This window comes from Camelina sativa, chromosome 12 (assembly GCF_000633955.1).
Source record: "Camelina sativa cultivar DH55 chromosome 12, Cs, whole genome shotgun sequence".
NCBI classification, from domain to species: Eukaryota; Viridiplantae; Streptophyta; class Magnoliopsida; order Brassicales; family Brassicaceae; genus Camelina; species Camelina sativa.
In genome coordinates, this window is record NC_025696.1 from 9,292,571 (window position 1) to 9,304,708 (window position 12,138).

The window sequence follows — 12,138 nt, forward strand, 5'->3', positions numbered from 1 at the left end:
CTAATGGTTCTTGTTGATGATTTCTCAAGAAAAACATGGATCTATTTTCTTACGGAGAAATCAGAAGCTTTTGAAACCTTTAAAGTGTTCAAAAACTTGGTGGAAAAGGAAGCCAAAACCATGATACGAGGACTGCGCACGGACAGAGGTGGTGAATTCACATCTGAGAATTTCAATCAGTTCTGCAGAGATCATGGCATAAAAAGACAGTTGACAGCAGCATATACTCCTCAACAAAATGGGGTAGCAGAGAGGAGAAACCGAACTATAATGAACATGGTTCGCTGTTTACTGTCCGAGAAAGAACTACCAAGATCATTCTGGCCCGATGCAGCAAGATGGACAGCCTATATTCTGAATCGAAGTGTGACAAAAGCCATAAAGGATGAAGTTCCTGAAGAGAGATGGACGGGAATGAAGCCTAAGGTCAGTTATTTCAGGGTGTTTGGTTCGATTGGTCATGTTCACATTCCGGTTCAGAAGAGAATCAAGCTTGATGATCGAAGTCACAAATGTATCTTACTTGGAGTCAGTGAGGAATCCAAGGCTTATAGGCTGTATGATCCAATCGCAAAGAAATACGTCATTAGCAGAGATGTTATTTTTGAAGAAGATGCTAAATGGGATTGGAAATTGAGCAAACCAGAGCAGAAGGAACTCGTTTGGGGAGATGATGAAGTGACTGAAGAAGATGAAACCGATGATGAAGTTGAGCCAGAAACTGCAACAGAACCAGCTCCTGCAGAAATTGAAAACGCAGAAACTGAGGAAACAATCAGCCCCCAAAGAGTTGAAAATAGAGAAATCGGAGCTGGAGAACACTCTAGAAGGCCGAGAAGACAACCTGTTTGGATGCAAGATTATGTAACAGGTGAGGAATTAAGTGAAGAAGAAGAGAGCGAGATGAATTTTGCTGTTGTTTTTGCGTTATCTACTGTCAGTGATGATCCGGTGAACTTTTATGAGGCTGAAAAGGAAGAGAAGTGGATCGATGCAATGAGATCAGAAATTCAATCCATTGAGAAGAATCACACATGGGAGCTCGTTTCTCTACCTGCGTATGCAAAGTCAATCGGTGTGAAGTGGGTTTACAAAACAAAGTTAAATGAAAAGGGGCATGTGGAGAAATGTAAAGCTCGATTGGTGGTCAAGGGATATGCTCAAACTGCTGGAATTGATTATACAGAGGTGTTCGCTCCTGTTGCTCGCTAGGATACAATAAGGAGTCTCCTAGCAGTTGCAGCTCAACGAGGTTGGTGTGTCTATCAACTCGATGTTAAAAGTGCCTTTTTGTATGGAGAGCTGAAGGAGGAGGTCTATGTTGATCAGCCGGAAGGATTTATCAGAGCAGGGGAGGAAGAAAAAGTGTATCGGTTGAGAAAAGCTCTGTATGGCCTAAAACAGGCACCAAGAGCCTGGTTTAGCCGTATTGAGGCTTACTTTGTGAAAGAAGGATTCCAGAAGAGTAGCTATGATCACACTTTGTTTTACAAGAAAACAAAGGACACCTGGTTGGTGGTAAGTCTCTATGTTGATGATTTGATCTTCACTGGCAATGATGAACTCCTATGTGCAGAGTTCAAGTCATCAATGCAGAGAGAATTCGAGATGACTGACATGGGTAAGATGAAGTTCTTCCTCGGAGTAGAAGTTCATCAGAGTATTAAGGGGATACATATCTGTCAGAAGAAATACGCAAGAGAAGTTTTAGAACGATTCAACATGTGGAGCTGTAACTCGGTTAGAAATCCAATTGTTCCAGGTGCAATCATTACGAAGAAAGGAGTTGGCGGAGTTGACGCAACACTCTATAAGCAGCTTGTTGGATGCTTGATGTATCTCACAGTGACAAGGCCTGATCTGATGTTTGTAGTGTGTCTGTTAGCTCGTTTTATGGCAGATCCTAAGGAAGAGCACATGTTGATTGCCAAACGAGTACTCAGGTACTTAAAAGGTACTTTGGATTTTGGAGTGTTTTATGAGAGATCAGCAATCATGAAGCTGGTGGGTTACACAGATAGTGACTACGCTCGTGATGTGGATGATAGAAAGAGCACCTCTGGATATGTGTTCTTATTGAATGGAGCTGCTGTATGTTGGAGTTCGAGGAAGCAAGACATTGTTACTCTTTCATCTACCGAAGCGGAGTACGTTGCAGCTACCTCTGCAGCCTGTCACAGTGTTTGGCTAACGGGCATGTTGCAGGAATTGGAGTTTTTGAATGAAGCCTGCAGTGATATCCTCTGTGATAACAGTTCGACGATAAAGCTGTCAAAGAATCCAGTTATGCATCGTAGAACAAAACATATCGATGTCAGGTATCATTACTTGCGTAATTTGGTGAGTGAAGGAGCCGTGAAGTTGTTTTTTTGCGGAACTAATGATCAAATAGCCGATATCATGACGAAGCCAATCAAACTTGATCAGTACGAAAAGCTGAGGCAGCTCCTTGGAGTTCGAAGGTTAAACTGATGCAGGTGAGCTTCAGTTTAAGGGGAGGAATTTGTTGGAAGTTTCTTGTTGTTTGGTCAAATCATCTAATAATTCTTAGCACTATTTCAAGAGCTAATTAAGCTGTATCTTTATTTCGTATCTTTCTCAGTAATTGTTGTTTGCTTCCGTTACGTATCTTTCTTAGTAATTGAGAGTCAATGTTGTAAGGCTATAAGAAGCCATTTTCCCTTATCGAATAAGATGAATCATTCAGACTATCTTCTTCTTGAGAGCTATTTGATTTCAAGTTTCTTTTAGCAATAGATTTGTACATAAACTCGAGAGTCTATGCAAGATCCCACGGAAACAAACAACCACTACTCACAGATTTTTGAACTGAGAAGTCCATTATTTCTCCTTCTCATGTCTTCCGGCGGTTTCCTCTTTCCTTCCCGTTCTCCATTGACTTTTCAGCGGCAGTGTGTTAGCCTGGGGTCAATTGATCCCTATGGATTTACAAGAAAAAAAAATTTACTTGTATTTTTAGAAGAAAAATCAGAAAAAATCATGAAAATATGCATATTGACCCCCATAAAATCATTACAAATATGTTTATTGACCCCCACAAAAAAAAAACAATTAATAGGTTTTGGTTATTAAAAAAAATATTGACCCCTATAAGAGTAATTCCTAACTCCGCCTGGTCGTCCCCGTCAACTTTTTCAGCAGCTCCTCCCTTGCGTTGATCAACCAAAGCTTAGAGAATGTTTTTTTTTTTTTAGTATAATTTTAACTAAAGGAGCAAATGGATCGATTAGCTCTCTTTTTATAGCCAAAAGAGATGTTCGCTCATTGGTCGCTTTTGCCCTTCGCATGCATCACCACGTGGTGCAGGAGAGTTGCTTCACAATGTCACCATAAGCGCTGAGACACGCGTCCAAAACTCCCACAACAAATCGGGAGCTTTGGTCACTAAATCTCCCTTCTCTCTCTTTCGTCCGTTCGTTGGTGTAAAAGTGGCAGCTGGTCGGGAAATTGAAGAATCTAGGTTCCGCGTACACGAGCTCACATTCCATCCGTCACTTCTCTTCACGTTGTTTATTCTCTGCCGTCTGTTTACCTGCCCCTCTCTCTTCTTAACGGCCTAAATTCTTTCTTTAGCCTTGTTTAACTTTCTTGTGTTATGACCACATTTTTGCTTAAGCTTTTTAATCTCTTCAAGATCTCTTCCTCCTTTCCTCGATCATGGGCCAATATTTTTCTTCTTCTTTTCTCACGTACCATTTAATTTCTTTCTCATGTACCATTTAATTTTCTTTCTTCTTTTCTTTATTTACCACCACGATCCCGCCGTCGCACCCGATGGTATAATTATTGTGTATGTATTTGTACATATTATAATGGTACGAGCAGTTAAAACATTCACGAATTTGTTTTTTTTTTTTTCTTCTAAAAGAGTCAGATGTAGTAACTTGGTAGTACTAGTATATCTTAATCTTCCATTATATAATTTTTTGGCGTGAGATTTGGAATGATAGCATAACATAATTCAACAAAAGCAAGACACATTTTACAATTTATAATCTCACCAGGTCAGCATGTGACAACAAACTGTGTAAATGAATTACGGATTGCATATGATTTATTTTCCAGAATTCTTCGATGTAATGGAATAAACACTTTTAGCATAAACAGGTCGAGAGGTAGCTAATAGCGAAAAGATGGTCCATATACGATTGATTGTTTTGATTAAAGGATTCTATATGCACCTTGGGAATTTAGCAAGTAGGGTTGCTCACTTCACTTTATATCTAACGTTTAATCAAATCTAAATACACATATTGGACCCAAGCTCATATATTATATAAACTTTCTTATGAGAAATTAGTCTTATGCATATGATTTGCACATGCCACATTGTATGCATGTTATGTGAACTTACGTATACTAAAATATACAAATTCTTAAAATTTCTATTATATTTTATTTTATGATTCACAAATCAATACATTGTAAAAGATACAACAACTATGTTATTAGAATGCTAATGATTTAATAAATAGTAAACTTTCCCATCAAAATCCACAGCGTAACCAGAAGGTTTGAAGTACAAAAGAGACTTAGTTGTTTGGTCTCCAGAAGGATTTTGCTTCGATTGAGAAAAAGAGAGAGAGTCGTGTTTGAAGTTTAGTTTTAAAGACAAATATGTACACTGTCACTTACATGAGGAAAAAACAGAAACAAAAACAAAAATCTAAAACAAACGTAAAAAAAGAAAAAAAAAAGAAAAAAAAAAAAAGTACACACGAGGGAGCCATGAGGTATAATCCAAACGTCACAAAAGTCCTTCAGTAGTTATTCACAATCTCATTTTTTTCTCATGTTTTTGTTCGTTACACCTTCGTCTCTCTTACGCACACAAAGTTTCAAGTTCCTAATTAGAAAAATAAATAAAACACTTCCAAAAGCCTACTTTGAAAGTAGAAACCTCTCTGACCTCTGTCCCCATAAACCCTCTTTTCCCACAAGAGGCTCCAAAAAAACGAGCCATTTTCCTAGCCTAAGGGGAGATGTGGTTTTCTTTTATTTTTGTTCTTCCCTCGCAACAGAACAAGACAGTTCCGAAAGACCATTTAGTGTAGAGAAGAGAAAGAATTAGTTGGAGTGATTATCGGATTTGGATATCGTTGTTTCAACTTCCGTTAACATCATCCGTAGTTGGTTCCCTGGTGTCATTTTCTTCACTTCCTCCTTTGACCATATGAATATTCTTTTCACCATGTTGCAGAACTCGCTGCATCACAAAGTTAAGCCAACATATATATGAGTTTTGTGCAGTTATTCTATTGAATAAGATATAAAAGGTGTTAACACTTACGGCCATGGGTCATCACCAACAAGCATCATATCTCCCTCATCGTCTGTGAACACTATTTCCCATTGATTGCGACTCTGCAGTTCCCCTTTTATGTCAAACAGCTTCTCAAGGTCGTCTATGAGCTCATTGTATCCATTTAGTGCTGTTAAATCCACAGCCCTGCCCACGGGTACGCCTTGCATCTGCACCTGTTCAGCAATCACGGAATCAGGGTCATGTTTTAAATCCACAGACATTATATACACTTCTCATGGCCTTGTAGGCATATATAAATCTAGATCATGTAAACAGAGACGTATGCTCTTATATGTTCATTACATACCTTGGTACGGCTTCTTGTAGAACTGATTTGCTTGCTCTGGACCTCTTTCGGTGATGTCTGCGGAGGTTCCTGCTTTTTCTCTTCTGATACTTTTGAAATCTCGGATTTTGGGTCTGAGTTACTGTCCGGAGTCGATTTAGTTATGTTGATTGGTCGCATGGGTGCAGTTTTCTCCTCGGAAGCCGCTAGAGAAGAACTCATCAGATCAATTCCAAATAATCTATAATTAGCGGTTGTCTCGGGTTTCTTCTGCTCGACTGGGGAAACCATTTGGTCGTTCAGTGTTGAGTCCTTTGATAAATTTGACACAGAGTAAGAGTTATTTAGCCAGTCAGATTTCTTAGCATCCTCAGTTGAATCACGGTAACATTGCTGAGAAGAACTCCTCTGTGAGGTGAGGCACGATTGTGCAAACTCATGGGATTGCCAAAGGTTTGAAGCTGTTATGCCTACATCTAAAGACAAACATGGTCAGTGAGATATGTAAAAAGTAAACTTGAGCTATGTACTAGCAAGATTAACTGCCTTAGATTGTGTCTCACCAAGAGCAGATACTTCACTAGCTTGACGGGGCCTTTTTTTCATTAACATAACTGACTGGGGAACACTTTCTGAAGTTGCAAACGGCTCGATTTCCCAAGGTGAAACCTTATCGGGTCTTGGAATCGATGCTGGCTCATCCCAATGAACCTACACAAACATGTAGCAGACTGTTTGAGTTTTCACACGTAAGAGAGATTAAAAGAAGAATTTGTAAAAGTGGAAGGAATTTTACTTCTAGGCATCGCCATTTTGAGTCTTTCCAGTGAGGGGAGCAGTCTTTAACACCAATAACCGTGCCAGAATATCTTTGTAAAGAAACAGATGTGTTAGAGAACAGTTAGAGAACAGTTTTGGGGACAAAGAATTTGCAGGGTACATAACAAAGAAAAGATTCAGACTACCTTCTTTCAGGGGAATCCTCTCCCTCGAACCGCATCTTAAATCTCATCCCTACAGAGAACTTATTGTTCATGGCTTCTAGATATTTGTTCAAGCTAATAATGAATTGGCTTGTCCTGCTCAAACCGAGAGTAAATCAATAAGCAGAGTGTCAAAAAAAGACTCATCCCAGATGTTCCCGAAGAGTAATAATTGTATATACCTTGGTTTATAGTATACGATGAACATAGTTTTGGCTTGAGTAGCATGGCACGCAGTAGCAAGCACTCCCAGATGCATGCTATGACTTGATATGACGGATGAAGGCATACTGCTCTGTTGACGATTAGCACGTCTGACCCCAACCCGCAACTCTCCGTTCTCCCCTCTGGACGATACAATATAGTTTGGAAAATTTGAGTTCAAAATCTACCTAATGGACTATCAAAAGAAACAAAACAAGGTAGCAGTGTGACTTATATACCTCAGGAATACAAAAGTGTCCCCAGCTACCAATCTCTTTGATGTAACAAAGGTGCTCCAACCTGTTGTCAATAGATGCCTCCGTGGTTGGCCTGTAAAATAGGTTTCAGGAAAAACGAGATCAGTAAATCTTGTGGATATATCTCCCAGAGGTATCTAAATATTTTTATCATTTCATATTAACTGCCATGGATACATGACTCTTTGATATGAGTACAGAAGAAATGGATTCATCACCTCTAAAAATATGCTTGAATTTCCACTGATAACCGTGCACATCTTCAGCTACTAACTCCTGGGTCGGGGTTTGCTGAGTCATATCCTAAAGGATAACAACAAATGAAGTTAATATTAAAGGATGAAATCCCAAATCAAATGTGAAATTGATATCAAAAGGCTGAAATCAAAGTCAAATGTGAGTCCAAAAGCAAAAAAAAAAAAAACTGTCAGGGTATCCACATACCAGAGGAGGAAGGCATTCGGTAGCATGTTTCCTTAGAACAGAAAAACCACCATGGGTGCTTGTATCAGACGCAGTCAAAACCTTGCTGAAAGAGTGAACCTTTGGCTTCTGCGTCTCGGGAGGAGAGGGATCAGGACTCATAGGTTCATCAACTTTCTGCAATTTATATTAATAATCAGGATAACATTTAGTGATGATAACACTCAACTGGATTTAAAAAACTTAGAAAAATCAACTGAACTTAGCACTCACAGTTCCTACAGGGATCAAAGTAATCTGGGCATACACCTCATCAGTATCTTTCTCCGCCTGTGAACAAACACAAGTGATCAAATCAAAAACAAGATCGCCACTCATATTTGGTCTAATCATTTTTAGCTTCAGAGATTCACACAGTATCCATCAATAACAAATGGTCAATTCCCTAAAAGAAGACCATCTGTTTGAATCCAATAGTTAGTCAACCCAAAGGTCCCAAACAACTAATAGCCTAATGAAGATGGCAAATCAATGTAAATTTCCAAAACGCCAAAAGAGAGAAGCGAAAAAAGCAAAGATACCTGAAGACGAACGTTCATAACATTACAGAGGATCTTAGGAGGAAGAAGGAAAAGTGGCTTTCTCGTATTTAAATCCTGTTGCGTTGACGCTTCCAGCTACCCAAAATTAGAAAAAATTATCAGAAAAAAATACCAAATCAAATTTGCAAAACACCGATGATCTGAAATTCAAAAAAATAGGGAAAGGGGAAAGAGAAGGTTGTTAGGTTACTTGTTCCATGTGACCTTGAGGAAAATAATAAACTCTTTCTCCAGCTTGAGGAACATCAACCAGAGGTCCTGCGCATAATTTCCATAACTCATCGTATAAACCTTCACCTGTTCCACATATGTCCACCGGAAAATCAGAAATGTCGCCGGAAAAAAGAAAAAAAACTCCAGTCAAATTCCCGATTCCATTCACACTACACAAACAACATACCTCCGTGATTCGTCATCAGCTCCAACTTCAACCGTCTCCGCCGCCGCCGCCGCAAATTCAAAAAACCAAAATCCAAAGCTGATATAAAGTTTCTTCTTCTTCTTCTCTCTCTCTATCAATCACAGTCTGTTCTCTCTTGGAAGCTGAAAGAGGCGTAATAAAAATTGATCGAGCCCCTAACCCCTTGGATTCCGTATCCACGTATCTTTTGTCTTATTCTTCTTCTCTCTGGGGTCTTCTTCTCTTCTCTAATGCATGAGTAACGATCAAAAGAGAGAGAGATCTGAATCGTAACGCAACCAAAAACACCAAATCCTTCCTGCTGCTTCCTTTGCTACTCTCTCTCTCTCTCTCTCTGTAATTGTAACCTCCTTCTTCTCACTTTCTCTCTCTTGGTGGTGACTTTATATCTCCCCTTTGATAGACACACACACACACTCGCTAAACTCGCGTCTTTTATGTTAAAACGCCATTCACACACCACCACCACCGTTGCTTTTATCTCCGTTTCCCCCTCTCTCTCCTCTACCTAAATGACAATTATTATTATTTTAATTTAATTGTTTCTATATTTATTTTTTTATTATGTCTGAAAATTTTGGAAACATTTTATTTTATTTTTGGTACTAAAAAATCTGATAATTAAAGGAAACTTTACAAAGGTATAATTATACGTAGCTTTTGTTTTTTACCTTTTTCTACTTAAACAAATTAAAAAATACGATTGCGTTCGATTCGATGGTTTTAGGAAGAATAATTTTTTAATTTACTGGATTAAATTAATTTATATACGGAGCGTGAAGGCGCGTGTGGTTCCGTTACGGTAACGAAACAGGCGTTATCGTTAAGATTCTGTCACTTTCACCCCTGTCTGCCCCAACGCCAGGCAACAGGACTGGCTAGAATTGGGAAAGCACAAGGAACAGCCTTGACCTCCTTCTTTTCTTTATTTACTACTTCTACCACTCTTTTATTTTCTTTTGTTTTGGTTGGGACGACCAAAAACATTTTTAGTTAGCATCATCTTGTGGCTAGTGTTTTTGGACCTCTAATATTCTTCTTCTTTTATTTTTTCACCTGTTCCTTCTTTTTTTTTTTTTTTCTTAACTCATAGAGTAAATCTCCAGATCTATAGAAAAATTCGAGACTAATCTCTCTGGAAGAAGGGCATCCCACGGGTAAGGTCCCTTCCGATTATGCAAATGGCCGTAAGTAATGGACTCATATCCATGTGGCCAAAAGGATAAAATTGAGCAATTCTTGCACTTAGGAAGAATCGATTCCTGGCCTAGACCAACAGGGCGACACTTCCACCATGGTTAGAACCACTAGCCCACCACCTCGTGGTTTTTCTTTTTCACCTGTTTCACTAATTACTTACTTTACTTATATTAAAAAAACACTAAAAAAATTAGTTAGAAAATATGAAAAGAGCATAGAATCATCAAAATAAATTGTAATATATTCATACATTTAAGTAGTATGTATCTATACTATTAAAAGGGAAGCATTTTTAATAAGTAACATAGACTAAAAAATTATTACATGAAATGCCAAACATATATTAAATGGATTACGGTTAGCCAAAAAATCAGAGCCAAACAGGTATTAATTGATATTTTAGTGTAGATGAACTTAAAGAGAACAAATAAAAATTGTAGCCAAACAATATGATTGCACGATATTAAAGTGTATATTTCCTAAAGTTAAACAAATCTTCCCACAAATCTACCCACGTATTTAGCATGTCAACCTTTAATGTAACATATAACAATTCAAATTATATTGTTACGATTAGGAGATTACAATATTATAATATCTTTCCTTTAAAAAATTATTCCTTTAATAAAATATCATCTTTGACAATTTACACATAAATTTCGGATAATTACCATATTCTAAACGATTTCGAAATATTCTTATATATAAAATTTTAGCAACTTACCAATTATAATTATAGACGATATGATTAAATCTTAAATACTAGAAAATAATTTTTTAAACATGCCCTACAACTATAAATACAGTAGACGTAATGAAGGTGTAACTCATCTCGAATACTGCAAACCATCTAAAATTACAAATTTTTCCAAAAAAAAACAAAAAAAATGGCTGCAAACAATGATTTGGAATATACAAGTGAAGATTGTACCCAGTTTGAGGCAATATACAACTTTCTTAGAAGAAACCTTGAAGATGATACTCGATGATGATGATGTGAGAATACATCATTTATGTGTAAGAAAACTAAGTTAAAAAAAACAGCATAATAGATGAAACAAATTTTATTTTAAATGTTTTTTGTTTTAATCTTCTATATGTCTGTTCACAACTTCTCAATTTTAGGATGGAGTGAAGAAAAAAATGTCAAAGAATTAGAGAGATTTGTGATTAAACTCGATTGGAAAATAATTGAGAAGAATTATGTTTCTGATTTGCAAGTTTCTCTTTGATTACAGATTTAAGAGGCAATGGCAGATGCATGCTATCATGATCATAGTTGGAACTTGGAAGCTATTTTCAATCAATTCTCTATGGTTAAAAGGATATCATCTACAGTGTACATATAACTATAAGGTTCACAAGGTTTACATGTAGGAGTTATATTTTCAAAAATTACTTTGTCTAAGTTTATTTAGTATTAATTCAAATCTATTCTGATTAGTTTTCAAATGAGAAGTTACGAGGATTAAATTACTAACCTCTTATTTCTATGGAATGGCAGGTGCTTGCATATGCTTCTCTTGCCTAGATCCATATTGCTTAGCTTTTTGTCTAACTTATTAACATGACAAAAAAGAAACTGATTTTGTCTTTCTTTCCAATGTAAGAGAGTATATTTGACGGCAAAAAAAAAGTGTATTAGAAAGGTCATTCAAATCATCTATTATCAGAATAGTTTTAACAAAATCGAGCATCACTTTAATATTATGCCTAGAACCCATAATCGGATTTGCAAGAAAAAGTTTATATTTAATTTTAATCATTTACTAGACTTGGTATTCTAGATCAATAATCGTAGAAAATAAGAGTTGTGATGGTGACAATGATATTCTGCGAAAACAATAAAAATTAAGATGTTGAAGTCACTGAGTCATTCAGTTTCTCATAGTTATAGTTTGAGAACAATTTACAGAAAACTTTTTTTTTTCTTTTTTTTTGTTGGACAAACAATTTACAGAAAACTAAACAATTAAAAACACACTTCGATTCAAAACTTTAATAACATACACAAAACAAGAGAATAATAAAATTGTAAGAACCTGATTAACGTTGATGACTGATGAGCCTTGCTTTGACTGATAGAGGAAGGATGAAGAACCGCATGCGTTTTTGACGGAAAAAAAAAAGTAAAGTTCTTGACAGAATTTTTTTTCCTTGGGCCGTTTAAAACCCAACAGTAATTTCAGTAATATAAATTACTGAAATGTTTAGAAGAATTGTTCTTAAAAAAAAACTCTAAATTATGCTTTTTTCTTTTTTCCAAACTCATTTTTATATTACCTATTTGGCACAAAATTAATTCAAAGCATGCATACTTACATCACTAATTAAGGTTGGACAACTAAAATTCGAAATAAAATTTTGGGAGAAAGAAAACAGGACGAGATTTATTTAATTTTCCAGTGAACCCGCAGCTTTTCAGGTTACTTGCGA

The 12,138-nt window shown here is 36.8% G+C and overlaps 1 protein-coding gene across 2 annotated transcripts; it reads right to left on the reverse strand.

The window, feature by feature from the left end:
- Positions 4,758-8,960, reverse strand: LOC104731066 (auxin response factor 9). Of its 2 annotated transcripts, none has more exons than XM_010450328.2 (14): positions 8,482-8,957; positions 8,272-8,378; positions 8,061-8,156; positions 7,753-7,809; positions 7,501-7,656; positions 7,275-7,359; positions 7,039-7,129; positions 6,778-6,942; positions 6,578-6,691; positions 6,409-6,481; positions 6,176-6,323; positions 5,634-6,088; positions 5,312-5,499; positions 4,758-5,227 (listed from the first exon to the last, which is right to left on the reverse strand). In XM_010450328.2, exons 1-14 carry the CDS (start codon positions 8,495-8,497, stop codon positions 5,089-5,091), a joined length of 1,890 nt encoding a protein of 629 aa, XP_010448630.1. In that variant the 5' UTR covers positions 8,498-8,957; the 3' UTR covers positions 4,758-5,088. The 2 variants fall into 2 exon arrangements, with proteins under 2 accessions (XP_010448630.1, XP_010448631.1); XM_010450329.2 differs by having other exon boundaries at positions 5,089-5,227; positions 5,634-6,082; positions 8,482-8,960.

Coding starts and splice junctions, on each gene's coding strand:
- LOC104731066 (XM_010450328.2), bottom strand. Junction 7,130..7,274: donor ATTCAAGCATATTTTTAGAG/GTGATGAATCCA, acceptor CCTATTTTACAG/GCCAACCACGGAGGCATCTA. Junction 6,482..6,577: donor GAGGATTCCCCTGAAAGAAG/GTAGTCTGAATC, acceptor TTCTTTACAAAG/ATATTCTGGCACGGTTATTG.